At 38.8% G+C, this 15,589-nt stretch overlaps 1 protein-coding gene across 2 annotated transcripts; it reads left to right on the top strand.

Moving 5' to 3' along the window:
• The first annotated feature begins 69 nt into the window (after nt 1–69).
• Nucleotides 70–8,823, top strand: ccnb3 (cyclin B3). 2 transcript variants are annotated; one of them, XM_035432082.1, is made up of 13 exons: nt 70–217; nt 605–706; nt 993–1,076; nt 1,151–1,204; nt 1,603–1,706; nt 2,762–2,873; nt 3,705–3,803; nt 4,078–4,170; nt 4,294–4,431; nt 6,363–6,518; nt 7,617–7,766; nt 7,922–8,052; nt 8,246–8,823. In XM_035432082.1, exons 2-13 carry the CDS (start codon nt 629–631, stop codon nt 8,310–8,312), a joined length of 1,266 nt encoding a protein of 421 aa, XP_035287973.1. In that variant the 5' UTR covers nt 70–217; nt 605–628; the 3' UTR covers nt 8,313–8,823. The 2 variants fall into 2 exon arrangements, with proteins under 2 accessions (XP_035287973.1, XP_035287974.1); XM_035432083.1 differs by lacking the exon at nt 1,151–1,204.
• Nucleotides 8,824–15,589: the final 6,766 nt, after the last annotated feature.

The raw sequence follows: 15,589 nt of genomic DNA, 5'->3' as shown, positions 1-15,589 counted from the left end.
ATTCTAGTGACCCCGCCTCTTACCAACGGCATCGTAGCTCAACACTGATTGGTTTGGTCTTTGTGGCTCTAAACCAATTGTGTGATGTCTCAGCTTCGACACACTTTTTCAGATTTCAAATCGCCCTAATGCAAGTATTTAATAGGTGCTTTGTGGTATGTAGTAGGATTTTGTATAAAACCTTGAAAAAAGAAAAAAATCAGGTCAATTGTAAAAGGTAAGTTTATAGTTATTTTATTGCCGGACTGTTGATCTTTCAAGCATAAATTTGTTATTCAGTTGCATTTCAGTTATTGAACAGTAGATTAGAGCGGATTCGCTAGCATGAGGAGGATTGTTTGTTAGCTAAATTGGCTAGCCAAGGTTGCTCCGTTTTTATGTTGGGTGGTGGGGAAAGTGACAAACTTTCGCTAACATTATTTAATCTTAAATTTCGATTTGCTTCCAGCCGCGCTTTTGCTTCATAATCGGTATCACTGGTTACAGTTACTAACATTATTAACGTCAAGCTAACTATCTAAATGGCTGGGGCAGGCACATGTAGCTGTGTATAGTTACTAATGACTAAAATTCCATTATCCACAACGATTGTTTTTCAATTTAGAAATAAAGAAAACCTCTAGTGAAAATGCCATTTCCAAGGGGGAAAAAGCCAAGTAGCTGTTTCCCTAAACAGCATGCCAACGTACCCAGTGTGGAGAACCAGGTAAATCAAGTCGGTCATTCTAGCTGGGAATTTCTTGGGTTGTAATTTGTCATCATTGCTATGGCAATATGATATTATGATTTGCCGCGATTGCTTTTGAGAGATGGTGGGCATATTATCTAGTTAATCGCTTTTATAAGCTTCAGAATTATATGTTGGCCATTTCTAACGTATTCATTCTGTATAGATGATGTTATAGCTATCTTCAAGGAGTAACTGTATGCGGACTTTACCGGCTAAACACAATGTTGGTTAGCGATGTTCTAAATTGCGTTGTGCATCCCAGGAAGAAGCTTTCCAAGTTAAGAGATCCCCCTCCTCTCCTCAAGGAGCGCCTAAGAAAAGATCAGCCTTTGTAGACATCACCAATGTAAGTACGCATGTGTGTTCCTTTCGATCGTGAATTGTGCAGAAAAATTCATGCGTTTCATTTACCCAACCTAGGGTCTGACCCTGTGTCTTTCGGATCATGTTGATGATGCTGTGGCCATCAGAATTGTAAGTTTACAGGGTTGGTGCAACTTTAAATTTTCGTTACTCAAACCAGCTTGCACCCCTAACATCAATGTTTGTGGTGTGTTAAGCTTAAAGTGCACCGATATGAATAAGTGAATGCTACAAATTTTACGACACCACCTTCTGGGTTTTCTTTAAATTTCTGGGAGATTTCACTGTAGTTACCCTTTTTCCTGGAACAGGTGTGCCTTGGTTCACAATGAGATATTACTTTTAATCGATAAGTGGTATGGTCATCATTTCTACTTTGGGGAGAAGAAAAGACAGGGACCAAATTTGTGCAGTTCTCAGTTTTTACTTTGGTTTGCTCAAGTGCGTAATGGATGGTGTCACTCTAGTGGTAATAAGATTCTTCATGTCATGTTTATCGATTTTAACAGGCTAACAAGGTCCAAGCCAGTAACCGTACAAAGAAGGAGAAGACCACCAAGAAGATCCAGAAAAGCAGTATAGTTACTGTGAAAAATGAAGCCAACCAGAAGAAGTGATTTATTATATTATTATAGTTATTTTCTTGCTTTGCTTCCCCTCTATCCTCTACAGGATGAGCTCATATTTTGAACTTAAGCTTAATTGTCTAACTGAAGTATATTTGCAAATATCATATATACATGGCCAGACGTATGTGGACACTCATATCCATATGTGCTTGTTGAACATCTCATTCTAAAACCATGAACATTAATATAGAGTTGGTTCCCCCACTTTGCTGTTGTAACAGCCTCCACTCTTCTGGGAAGGATGCGCTTCCACTGCTCCATAGTCCAATGGTGATGTGCTTTACAGCACTCCAGCCAACACTTGACATTGTGTTTGGTGATCATAGACTTGTTTGCGGCTGCTCGGTCATGGAAACTCATTTCATGAAACTCCCAACGAACAGTTCTTGTGCTGACGTTGCTTCCAGAGTCAGTCTGAAACTTTGTAGTGTGTGTTGCAACTGAGGACAGATTATTTTAGGCGCTACGTGCTTCAGCACTCAACGGTCCTGTTCTGTGAGTTTGTGCGGCCTACTGCTTCGCAGCTGAGCTGTTGTTTGCCCTAAATGTTTGCACTTCACAATGACAACTCTTACAGTTGACTAAGGCAGCTCTAGCGGGGCAGAAATTTGACAAACTGACTTGTTGGAAAGGTGGAATCCTATGACAGTGCCACGTTGAAAGTCACTGAGCTCTTCCATAGGATCCATTCCACTTCCAATGTTTGTCTGGTGATTGCATGGTTGTATGCTTGATTTTATGCACCTGTTATGGGTGTGGCTGAAGTAGCCAAACCCACTAATTAGAAGGGGTGTCCACATAGTTTTGGCCATGGAGTGTACCGCTTGAAAGCAGCTTGACTCTGGATTAAAGAAAAGATTTTTTGGAATCTTGGAATAGTTATAAAGATATATAATACAATTCTTTGCACTGCTAATAATCCTCACTCGTTAAGAATACTCTTACAGTTACAAAAATATCTGCTGGCTATTTGTCCTTAAGTGTTCAGCCTGTGGTCTTGCTCTGACCAGGCAGTTCCTCTTGTTTTGTCCTGTTGTAGGTTGGGCTCTCTCACCTCAGAGGAGCAGTCCGAACAGGTAAAACTGGGAAAATCTCCTGTACAAGAACCAAAGGCATCCCCAGAACAACCTACTAGGGATCAACCAGGGCAGGTGAGGACAGGTTCTGTTCATTGGATATTTTTAACATTACTCCAAGTTGAGAATTAATTGTTTGTTGTAAAGATGGAGACAGGTGGAATTCTCAAGGGTGAATCTCAACAGACTTGAGATTAGTAAGTAAATGTTCACTCGTGGAAGCCATATAATAAGCAAAGATAGATATTCCTGCCACTGTTTGAATAATTTTACCTCACTTACTTTAACTGATACATGTTTGGGGAAAAACATATCCGATAACAGAAATTTAGTCACTTTACCTATACAGATAGAATACGCTGCTGTGGCAAGCATATTTTTGACAGTGAAAAGGTCGGTGAAAGACACCAGTGGCACTGTTTGTTTACTTATGTCATTGTAATAAGCATTACTATGTGTATATGATGGAAAGTATAATATATAATACTATATGTGTATTATTTTTGTGCACATATACATTTTTCCTTTTATAGCAGGTTATTCTGTACAGTGCCTGAGCATTCTCGGTTTGAATTTTATGACAATGGATGATGTGCTGATGTCATACCTTGGTGATGCACAACTGTTGTTTTGCTCTTGACCTCTTGCCTCACATCACCTGAGGAGAAAAGAGAGGGAATTATTCATCCAATGAAATGGGATGCTGGTGCGAGTAAGAGGGCTTATGTGAATTTGGAGAGGGCACAGCGACTGTGTTTTAATGTTTAAATGTAATGTTTTTTTATTTTATTTTATTTTATTTTATTTTATTTTTTTACATGTTTCTTTTGACCTACTGCCCCCTGCCCCCCCCCCCCCCCCCCCCCCACACACACACACACACACACACACACAATCTCCTTACAGGTGCCTGAGGAGTTTGACATTGATAAGGAGCACAGCAAGGACTGCTGCATGACATCAGAGTATGCCAAGGAGATCTTTGACTATCTGAAGGGCAGAGAGGTCAGCTTCTGTTTGAATTCTGAGGGAGGGGGGGGGCTGTTGGGGATAACTGTATTGATCAATCCTTTCATACTGTGGTAAACATCAATATGAGGAGCTGGGGGTTCAAATGAACATGTCATCCTAGAGGCCAAGTTGTCATGAAAAAGGAATCTGATGTCCCAACCCAAAGGATTGAATGTATACACCTTGGGTTTTTGCATTGAGAAAAGATGGAGAAAAGAGATGACGTATGAAATAACCCACCATTATCTGTCACACATGTCTTCCACAGGAGAAATTTGTCCTGCAGGATTACCTGCACAAACAACCTGACCTGAATAAGGACATGAGAGGCATTCTGGTGGACTGGATGGTTGAGGTCCAGGTGAGCAAATGAGATCGTGGTGATGCTGGTTTGTTTGATTCTCAGTCCTTACCTTGGCTGACAGCCTGGTGTTGGTCATACCTGCTTAGTCCTCACATAGTGCTCCCTCTGCTTCACATGCAGGAGAACTTCGAGCTAAACCACGAGACGCTGTATCTAGCTGTGAAGCTGACTGACCACTACCTGTCCTGCACTGCAGCCCTCAGGGAATCTCTGCAGCTTATTGGTTCTACGTCCATGCTCATCGCCTCCAAGTTTGAGGTGAGAGACCAATGGAAAAACGGGGGAGTGGTATTGTGAAAGCCAGAATGGGACGGGGTTTAGCCAGCCCTGTGGAGTTTTCAATGTGCTGCAGAAAATTTTTATTTTTATTTTTTTAAAGGTCTAGGAAAGTGCATTTAGCTTGTAGTTATGATTTCCAGAGGTTACAATTGACTGTCTTCTTAAAAGTGAGAGCAGTAACCTTACACTACCAGACAAAACAAAAGAAAGCACAACATAAACTAGGCTTTACCTCATATAGTTAAACCTGAAGATGATTCAGTGCATTAACAACATTAGACTATATTGCTGTCTCAAACACCGGATGTTAAACCCAAATAAAAAAGTATTTGATTCCACTTTTTAAAGTTTGAAAGCCATTTAATTGTTGCTAGCTAACAGCAGGCCTTTCCAATCCACCAAGTTCTGTGACTAACTACTAACTTTACAGGTTATTGCAATATTGCAGTGCGGGTGAACTCTAGAAATAAAACTCATTTCTTGTAGCTCTTCATTTTTGTGAGAAGAAAAAAGTGTGTTGCTTTCTCTGCATTCAGAGAAGGGACAATGCTTGGGTATTTTCAACTTGGCCTTACCCATACAAGTGGCTAAAAGCGTAATTTACATATTACATGGGGAAAGGATTTCACTGCAATTAAGGTTTTTGTTATGTAACTAACACCCATTTAACCCACCCACTGAAACCCTGGTGTTCAACCAAGGTGGAAAGCAAGCCAGTTTCAGCACAAGCTTTTATTTATGTAATTTTTTTTTGTTGCAAGAATCATTTTAAACTATTTCTCTGGCATTTCTGAATGGAGAAAAGTGTTAAAGCAATACATCAGAAAATAATTAACACATTTTAGTTTCCTGGAGCTTTAATGCATGTAGTTTCCACTTACCGAAGTAGTATCTGTCCTTCCACTGTTTCGCTGAAATGTAACATGCTTTCTTGTTATTCCCTGCTGCTCACCCTGATAAAACGCACCTCACCTGTCCATCTTCGCGTGGCCTGAAATGCAGCAAATTTTCATTTGAAAAATTCAACAGCAACGTCTCTTTACAAAGTAATTAATGGTTGCAGGGCTTGACGTGAACACCCGGCAAATGCGCATATAATTCTGCAGTGGCATGCAACTCATACACTCATACTAGCCACTTTGGCGGGTGACCTTTCGGCAGTATTTTCTATGACAAACAATCATTTGTAGTTGCCATCCAGTTCTCCCTCTCGCTCTCCCTTCCTCATTGGGAGAAGTCAAAAGAAATCAAAAGTCTATACCTACACTCATTGCAGCTTCAAAGTGTTTTTTTTAGAGTGTGTTTTTTTTCACTCCACACCAGTGGCGAGCACTTCAGATTCTCCAGTTCTGATCGGAAAACACGAGTCGCACCGATTGCAGAAGCAAATAAAGGAGACAACAGTGGTTTGGTAAAGGAGCATTCATTTTGCCCACAGACAGATCTGACATGAATGGAGGGATGTCCATGATTTCAAAGTCACTTCGGTTTATTTAGCACTGCAAACAAAGAGAAAAGAAAGTGTTCTTTCTTTCTGTTGCAGTGTTTGGTTTAAACGGTGGCATACAGTGTGTAAGCCTACATGGGTGTAGCTATTGCCATACTGCCAATATTGGTATTTTATTTACAAATTAAGTAAAAAAAAAAAAAAAAAAAAAAAAACCATGAAGATGGATGCGCATCAAGATGGTGAGTTTTATCAACATGAGCTGCAGCGTGTACCTAAACTCATCACATTTCGGCGAAACTGACATACTCGTCCGGGTAGTACCTTCATTTCATTTTTGGATGAACTTCCCCTTTTTAACTGGGCTGTTTAATTTAATTTAGTTTAGTTAAATTTTTGTTTTCAATTTTAACCCATTCACACAGTTTCTCTCAACTCCAATATTTTCGCCCTCTTTCACTAGGAGCGCAGCCCACCCTGCATTGATGACTTCCTGTACATCTGTGATGACGCCTACAAGCGCGAGGAAATGATCGCCATGGAGGTCAACATCCTGCAGATGCTGAAGTTTGACATCAACATCCCAGTTCCCTACCGCTTCCTCCGTAGATACGCCAAGGTGATTGCTCCTGCTCTAACCATTCTCAATTCTGGAGTTAAGCCACTTCTGCTATGCAAATTATATACAGTGAGCTCCATAATGATTGGGACAAAGACAGTCTTTTTTGATTTGGCTCTGTTCTCTATGTAATTTTAGACTTTTAATCAAACTGTTTGCACAGTCAAAGTGCACATTCTCACCTTTTATTTAAGGGTATTTTTTATACCCTTAAATGTCTTTTTCCCTAACATTATGGAGCTCACTGTATATATATATATATATATATATATATATATATATATATGTGTGTATATATATATATATATATATATATATATATATATATATAATAATGCATGCATGTATGCTCACAGACTGAAATTAATGAAGATCTGACTGGACTCAAATTAGATTTAGTGTAAGAAACCAGGAAATGCTTGGATTAGCAGTCATGATGCACCACTTTGGACCATTAGCACTGCCTGAACAAAGAACACCACATTCACCTCTGACCTTTTGTCTTCTTGGAAAGTGAGAGCGCCTTTTACAGAAGCCAGCAATCTGCTAGCCAGGCCTCCTTCACTGGATCTTTTTTTTTTCCGTTTTGTCTTAAATATTTATTTGGAATTTGTTGCAGTTATTTATGCCTACAGTGCCTTATTTATTCCTCCACTTTGGGAATGAGCTTATTCCCAAAATCTTTTATTTTTGAATAAATTTGTCTTCATATTTATAATTTGGCAATTTGCAGAGGACCTCATGTTCGGTTTCTAAATACTTTGTGCAGCTTTGCATTTTTTACACATTTGGCAGTGTTAAGATATGTTGCATGTCTAAATAATTTTGGAGTGCTTGGCTGCATTAAAGGTCTATTTTGTGACAAATCAAATGGCTGCTGTGATCTAATGGAATTTAAGCTGCGTATGTACCCTTGGGTGATCCTTTTAAATATAATACTGCATCTAAAAAGCAGCAGTTGATACAGGTAAAACTATCTTAAATGTTATTTCCAGTTTTTGTTATTTGCTGGCAAAGGTAAAAGATGACTTGTCTCCGACAAGTTGTTTTGGTCCCCTGTCGGGGGTGCTATCTTACTGAGGATCTTTGCCTCCCCAGTGTGTCCAAGCCAACATGGAGACTCTGACGCTGGCGCGGTACGTGTGTGAGCTGAGCCTGCTGGAGGTGGAGCTGATCCCCGAGCGAGCGTCCCTCCTGGCTAGCGCCTGCCTGCTGCTGGCTCTGATCATGAAGGGTCTGGGAGGATGGGTAAGGAAGCGTCTGCCCAGTACTGCTTTTGTTTCTCCTCCAGGACGTTTGCCAATTAACCCTCCCCCATGCACCACTGCGAAGCCGGGCTGGGAACTACTGCATCGATTCAGCCTGTTCATTGGTGTCTGTGCCTGTGATTAATTTCCCTACAGACGCCCATTCTGGAGTTCCACACAGGATACACGCTTTCAGATTTGGGCCTTTTAGTGAGGAAACTCCACTCCATTGTGGCCTGCCCCTCTGATGACAAGCTGAAAGCTGTGAGAAGCAAGTACTCCCACAGGTGAAACTTCCCCGCTGTTGATTCCTATTTGTAATTGAGCTATTGGGATGGGTGTCTGTGTTGGGCCTCTGTCCAACAGAGCCTTTTGTTTATTTGTTGTTTAAATTTAAGCGACCAGCTAGTATCACATAACTTTCGGAACTGAGTGTATGTCACCGACTTTAACAAAAGGGCATCTGTTCTCTCCCTACAGCGTGTTCTTTGAAGTGGCAAAAATTCCGGCTGTGGATATTCCGAAACTAGAGGAAGCCTTGAAGTGAACAGAAGTGAATAGTGGACGAAAAAAAAATAAAAGAGGAAAAATAGGCAAAACATTGTAAATATTTTCTATTTATCCTGTATGTTATTAAGCCAGTTTTGTTTTATATATGTAAAGAAAAGGTTTTGTAATTAGATAATGTGTTTGTGTTCAATATTTTTATACATATAATAATTTTATAGCCTTTTTCCTACGCTCATTGTATAATTCTGTTAAAATAATTAAATTAAAATATAGGTCATGCTTGCAAGAAAAACATTATTTCTATGAAACCAGTATGGAATGAGATTTTTTAAATTCCAGTTTTTATGTGACCATAATGCCATATGCTAGTGGAATAATTGAAGTGTTTCTTGTTTGTGTCTGTCTATATAAATGTAAGTACGTTTTTTACCGTTTATCATGTCACTGTGGCTTGGCCCAGTAACTTGTGAATAACACGCAAATGTTTGCTATTTTTAAATGGCTGAGTGTTTTGTAAATAAAGACGGTTCTGCCCTTGTTCATATTTACTTGGAATGTTGTGAAGTTTTGAAAATGTTTACTGGCAATGCAATGTTTTTGGCCAGTAGAGGGCAGTTGCATTGCATGTTTTAACTGGTTGTATATCTAGAAAAAAGAAAGGTGTAAATCATGAGGTAAATCGTTTTTAATGTCTAATTTTGCAGATGTTAAAATGAACATGAGTGTTTTGAAACACTATTTTCAGTGAAAAGCAGAAGACCACTTGAACCTCAGATTCAGGAGGAAGAATGTGGATTTTGTCCTGGACACTGAAGCACTTTTTTTTTGCCCTCACAGATGAACAAGGGGGCATGCAAATTTGCTAATCCTGTCCACAAGTGGTTTATGGATTTAGAGACTGTTTATGACTGTGTTCCCTGAGATGTCTTATGGAAGATGCTGCAGGGTTATTGGGTCCTGGGGCCACTGCTGAGAGCCATTTCGTCCTTATACACTCGGAGTGTGAGCTGTGTTCGCATTCTTTGCTTTAAGACTAGCTTGGTGTAAATGCACTGTTGGTGGATTAAGTTTGTTTCATGTTGTGACCATTTTACTCCTCACATTTGCAGGGCTTGGTAAGGTATTGTTTGGTCTTCCATGAATAAAGTGCTGGAAAAGATTATCTACCGTTTGCTACCGAATAGTTGTCGAGATAAAAAAAATACTATTGCAAGGTTTGGTACTTTCTTTAAATTTATTTGCTGGGTAACGGTAAGCTTTGACCAGCTTGAAAATCCACCTGGCTAACTTATGTGAATAACGTTTGCAGCAGTGTTAGCTTACTGTTAGCAAAATATTGGTTGGAAAGTGTCATTGAAATTCAGTCGATTCAGTGCTGTTTAAGGGGGATTCTCATGTACTCAAAAATATTTTTGAAAAAAAATTTATGAATGAAAATGGTTGACATAACATGGTAAACCATGTTGTCAACCAAACTCCATGTGTGTGTAAAAACGATGTTATTTGATGCTGTAGTTAAAGGATTTGTTTTTTACCATTTTCCCAAAACTCAATTACTGTGACAATTTTAAGATCACAGAAAAACCTAAACTTATACTAAATATTTTTTTAAATCTTTGTATTTATCTTTAGTGTTGTATATTTTTAAGATAACACAACATTGTGAACTTATCATAAATGTTTTATTTTTTCAATTTAGTGTTCTATTTTGATCAATTCTCATTACTACCTGTGAAATGTGTTTGAAGAAGTACTTTCAGCAAAAACTTATATGATAAAAATAATATACTATTACAAAGGCCGAAGTACAGGCTTTTCATGGGTAAGTAATATGATTTTAATTCCTCTTAATATTCATGTACTTTAATAAAATTAATGTGTTACAGTAATGAACTGTACCTTACGGAAGATGATGATTAGAATTACGGTAATGAGCACAAACAAGCATGACTTCATTACAATCTAATAAGATTTCTTGTTTGTAATTAGCTGTCTCATGAATTATTGTGCATATCCCAAATTACAAAACAGGCATATGAAATACAAAAGAAAACCAAGCTCACATTAACTGACAACAGTAAGATGAACATATTAACTGGAATAGTTTGGGGAAAAAAGAACAGATGTGAATTCATAAACACAAGATATTAATCAAATGACACATGCATAGTAAAGAATTGTAACAATCACAAGAAGTGCCTACTTTACTGCCCCTCATAATCATGGTTGTAAGTTTGTTTCATTTAGTTTCATGACTGCTTTTGTCTTGGCAGAGGGAAGAAACCAGAGACGTGAATAGATTTCTGAAGAACACGTTTCCAATCCTGCCACAGCATCTCTATTAGGTTCAAGTCAGGACTAGGCCACTCCAAAGATTTAATTTTGTTTCTTTTCAGCCATTCAGGTAAAGTGCTTTTATGTTTTGGGTCATTGTCTTGCTATATAACCCAATTATGTTTCAGCTTTGGCTCACAGACAGATGGCTGGGCATTCTCTTTAAGAATTTTCTGGTACAGAGCAGCATTAATGGTTCCTTCAATAATGGCAAGCCATCCAGGTTCTGAAGCAGCAAAGCACCCCCACACTATTCCACTGCCACCACCATTTTTGACTTAGTATGATATTCTTACAGTGGCTGGCATTATTTCTGGCTTTGCTCCAGAAATAATGGGACCCCTGTCATCTGTCCATAGAACAAAAGGATCAGGGATCATCCTGGTGATTTTTTGCAAATGTAAACATTGGTGTTTCAGCAGTAGTTCCTGCCTTGCTACTCTCCCATGAATCCTGTTTTTGCCCAGTCTCTTTCTTATTGTGGAATCATGAACACTGACCTTAGCTGTGGTTAGAGAGGCCTGCAGTTCTTTGGATGTTTTTCTGGGATCTGTTGTAACTTCCTGGATGAGTTGTTGCTGTTCCCTTGAAAAAATATTGGCAGGCCAGCCAATCCTGGGAAGATTCAGCACTTGGAGATAATGGCTCTCCATGTGGTTCGGTGGAGTCTCATAGCCTTAGAAATAGTGTTGTAGCCCTTTCCAGACTGATATATTTCAACAGCCTTTTTATCATATCTCCTGGAATTTCCTTTGACTGTGGCTTCGTGTGCTTGTAGAAACGTACTGGTTGACAACTTCACTTTGATGAAGTAAAGTTGAATATAAGTGAGGTCTAGATTCAACAGATTGACTGGCTGCAGTCAATCCTGGCTGTGTTCAGTCAGTTGAATCTAATTATTGATTAAATTGGTTAGTTGATCAATTGAGTAACTAAGCGGGCAATAACTTTTTCACATGGGTGTTTGATCACTTTTTTGTTGAATAAACAACATGATTTAAAAAAATACATTTTCACAACACTGTATGTAATTTCAGGACTCATTACAGAAGGTCATTACTGAGTAATGTCACTTAAAAATCTGGCAAGAATTTCAAAAGCAAAGCCAAGAGCCTGAGATTTTGATCTGCTATAATGCAAGATCAGATCTTCTCTTTTGCAGGAATGTAACATGGAGAAATCTGACCACCTACTGTACAGTATGGTCTGAATGATTGTTTTACAGCTACCAGTCTGGAGGAATCTGTTGAGTGGTTTTTGTGTGGGTGCTGCCAATTCCTCAGTGTGAATAAGTGAACCTCAGCTCTGATTAATGATGCAATCCCTTCCTGTGGCATAATCAACCTAAAGACTGATAATTCTGTTAAGGGACCCCATTATGAGAAATCTTTGTATAACTGATAGTGAAAAGCAATTTATATTTCCTTGGCAGACATGAGTCTAGGTCAGGGCAATACATTACAACGAATGAAATGTCTGATGAATTACAGATAAACTGAACCTGGGGTATGTTCAGACGAGACAACCTTGTGAGATAATTAATTGGGCCGGTATACTCACGCTATTCTGTACAACTGTCTTGTTCTTTCTTCTGAATACTGACTCATCAGATTTCCCATTCTGAGGTGGTAAAACATTGTAATTAGATGTGGGAATGTTGTATTCGTATGGCTCTCAAAGATTAGGATTATTGTTATTTTAAAATTATAGTTTAAATTTATTTTTTAATCTCCCTTCTGTCAAATTTCATTAAGACCTATTTGATTATTTAGTGACAGCACATTAGACTACATTTCTTTGCATCACCACAAGTTGTTGCATGAAGAAGTAAAGGTTTCTCAGCTTTTTTGTATAATAGGCTTCTCTCCAAATGTTGAATGGAACTCTATGCAAATATGAATTCAAAACCAGGTGTTTCTCTTTGCACTATGCAGAAGTATATGCAATATAAATATGTCTCATCAATATTCGTGAATGCAATAAAAATCCACAATGTGTTATGATAGTGTAAAACAATGGAAGGTTGCATTGAAGAACTAGCATGAATGGTTTCTAGGTAGGCTCCTTCATTTATTAGTGAATGCTACCAAGACATATGGGAATTGCATCTCCAGACATTATCATGTAGGCACAGAAGTGCAGTGTAGCCTCTACTCCAAGGGTGCACAACAGAATTTTGTGCCAACGTCTGCTCTTAATCATTTAATTACTGTAGCTCAATCATATATTGATCTGACATATGTATGCACCAGCTTCAGCCTCAGACTGCAAGTGTATCCCCCCAATTTTTTGGCTGGACCGCAACAGCAGGGCCAGCCCTACAAACGCAAATGTCTGTGACTGACTGAGTGATGAAGTTACACCATTGGTCGGCTGGAGAGGTCCAGCCATACACTAGGTTTTGACCTGGTCTTGTGTTCAATACAGAGCGACCCAACATAGTTTATAGAGCTGTCAGAAAACTGAATCTAAGGTAATTGGTTGGAACATATACTGCTGTACTATAATGATTCAGCACCCAAGTAAAGATGCAGGCAGTAAAGTGCTTGTTACAAAATGCGTTGAAATTAGCTAATTGTCACATTTTATTGTTCCCAAATGGCACAATATTGTTTTGAATAAAAAATAGAACTATTAACCCTAAACATTATGATTATTATTGTGAGCAATGTTTTTCCTTTGATTTATTTTTTTCACATACAATGAACGCCAGTCAAGTTGAACAATAACTTTAAAAATTATGAATCACATACATCTAAATAATTATTTTAATTTGAGCCCCCACCCCCAGATAAATTCTCCAGTATGAAAGTGTCTTTTGTTGTTCTGTCAGTCTCATAATGTTGAGTTTATTTTAGTATTTCTCTGTGGTTGTCGGGAAGGAAAATTATCTATCTTTGACTAAAGGTGCAGTATGTAAGTTTGGACCTGTAACACTTTTGTTCATATCTGGCTAAATTTCCTTCATATTCCGAGCGACATCAGTAAATTAAAAGGTCTAAGAAAAAAATCTGGTCTCTCTAACTGCCCCAGGCTCTCAAATCAGCCACACCAAATTTCACCACACCTTAACAACCAATCAGGACTGCAAGGACTACACAGAAAAGAGCAGAGCACAGGTGACATTACCTAGACCTCCAAACAACACGAGACCTTGGTCCTATCTTGTCGTCTTACGTTTAAAAGCTTCAAAACTGTATTTTTGCTTTGAATTTTGTCTGCGGACCTGTATATGAGCAGGAGCAGGCTAGTTGGTCATGGATAGTGATCATTTGTGAGATGCAGGTGATTCTGGGGTACATCCTTTGCTCCAAGTCATAAATTTTGGCTATTGGGATATTTGGGTGACACTTTTTTTCTCCATTATGAAGCAAATATGCCTCTATTTTTTATGATATAGCATTAAAAATACTTAAGAATATCTGTTCTGCCCCAGACTATAATAATGTGCCACCCCGCAGCAGGTTACACTATATTGTATCAAGATATTACACAATATTGATTTTGAAAAATTGAAATTATTTCTCATATGCTGGTCTGTTTGACTACAGCAGGCATGAGGTACATTGTTGAGATCAATACAGAACTCATCCTTGGAGCTTAACCTGTGGATAAAATTTCAGGTTTCACAGAGAGGTTTCAGAATATCCTCTCACATGAATGGTTTTCTATCTTTGTATCCTTGGATCACTCCAAGCGTGTGGGGGCCCACTGCTTTATGTCTAAATGAACTATGCACCCATCTCCAGCAACGATAGTCATGTGTTTTATTGCTCACAATTGCCAAAAGCCTCAAAAGGCAGGAAATGAAATTGATCAGCCCTAATACTAACACCAGCCTGCTCTCCATAAAAGTATATCAGCACAGATCTTTGACAACTGCTGCAGCCCTGTATATGTCTACTGTACTTCAAACAACATATACTCACCACTGGGCAGATTGCTTAACATTCAAACCTGCTCTTAAAGAGCCAACGTACATGTAAAAAGCTAAAGGACACGCCCCTGACGATAGAGAGTAGCTCAGAATAGGCCAACCTGTAGTGCTGTACTGCTGTAGGTTTTTGGTGATTTACACCGACCTAGCTGTTTTGGCCACCCTTGCTTTACTGGGTCTGACACGTTAGCGCAAATTGAGTGCTTGTCACTTTGGACAGAGTCAGTGTGCCTATATGCTGCTTGCCTGCAACACCGTTGGTGGACATAATGGTCTCCCGTTGTTCTCATCTAACATTCATTTAGAACTTTGGAATGACAGAATTATTCAAACTTGGAGAAACTACTCTGATTTTGTTAGCATTAAGTTAGCATTGTGTCTCTCCATGTTAAGTCTATGGACAATTCAGCATCCAAATTAAAAATTTTGTGGTCTCATTCACATTTAATAAATATGAAAAACATGCATGTATCAAAATTACTGATTAAATGAGCGGGTCTTGTGTCAGGATCTGCTGGGTTTAAATTGTTGAGTTTGAGATGCGTTTGTACAAAAATAATCTTAATTTTTTATTGCAAATTCTTTAGGGGGGGTATTTACAACACAGTAATGGCGTAACATACCAATTCCAAAATCGATATATGGTAAGCCCATGACAATTGTAGTCCACCGATGAAATGGCATTGAAATTTGTTTTGAAAGAGCGGAGATATTGAGGTTCACACATCGCTGGGAAAGCTGACCAACGCTACTGCGCCCAATGTAATAAAAACTGTTAGCATAATGGAAAAAGATGTTTAGATCTATTTATTGTAGACCTTAATCAGGCAATCCAAAAATGGTCTGATTAAGAACATTAAGAGCAATCCTCACTATTATACAATATTAATGTGCCTGCATTCAAGGGCAGCATCTCCAAAATGCCAGAATAACCTATGCAAATGAGAGTGGAAATAAAGGAGCTGGTGGGAACAGAAAGTTAAGCCTCTAATTGGTGTATGCCTTCAACAACCCCCGCAGCATCCTGTCCCAGAGAGGCGACT

Source organism: Anguilla anguilla, chromosome 9, assembly GCF_013347855.1.
Source record: "Anguilla anguilla isolate fAngAng1 chromosome 9, fAngAng1.pri, whole genome shotgun sequence".
NCBI lineage: Eukaryota > Metazoa > Chordata > Actinopteri > Anguilliformes > Anguillidae > Anguilla > Anguilla anguilla.
The sequence above is the reverse complement of the archived record's forward strand: the minus strand, read 5'-3'. Positions and strand labels throughout refer to the sequence as shown.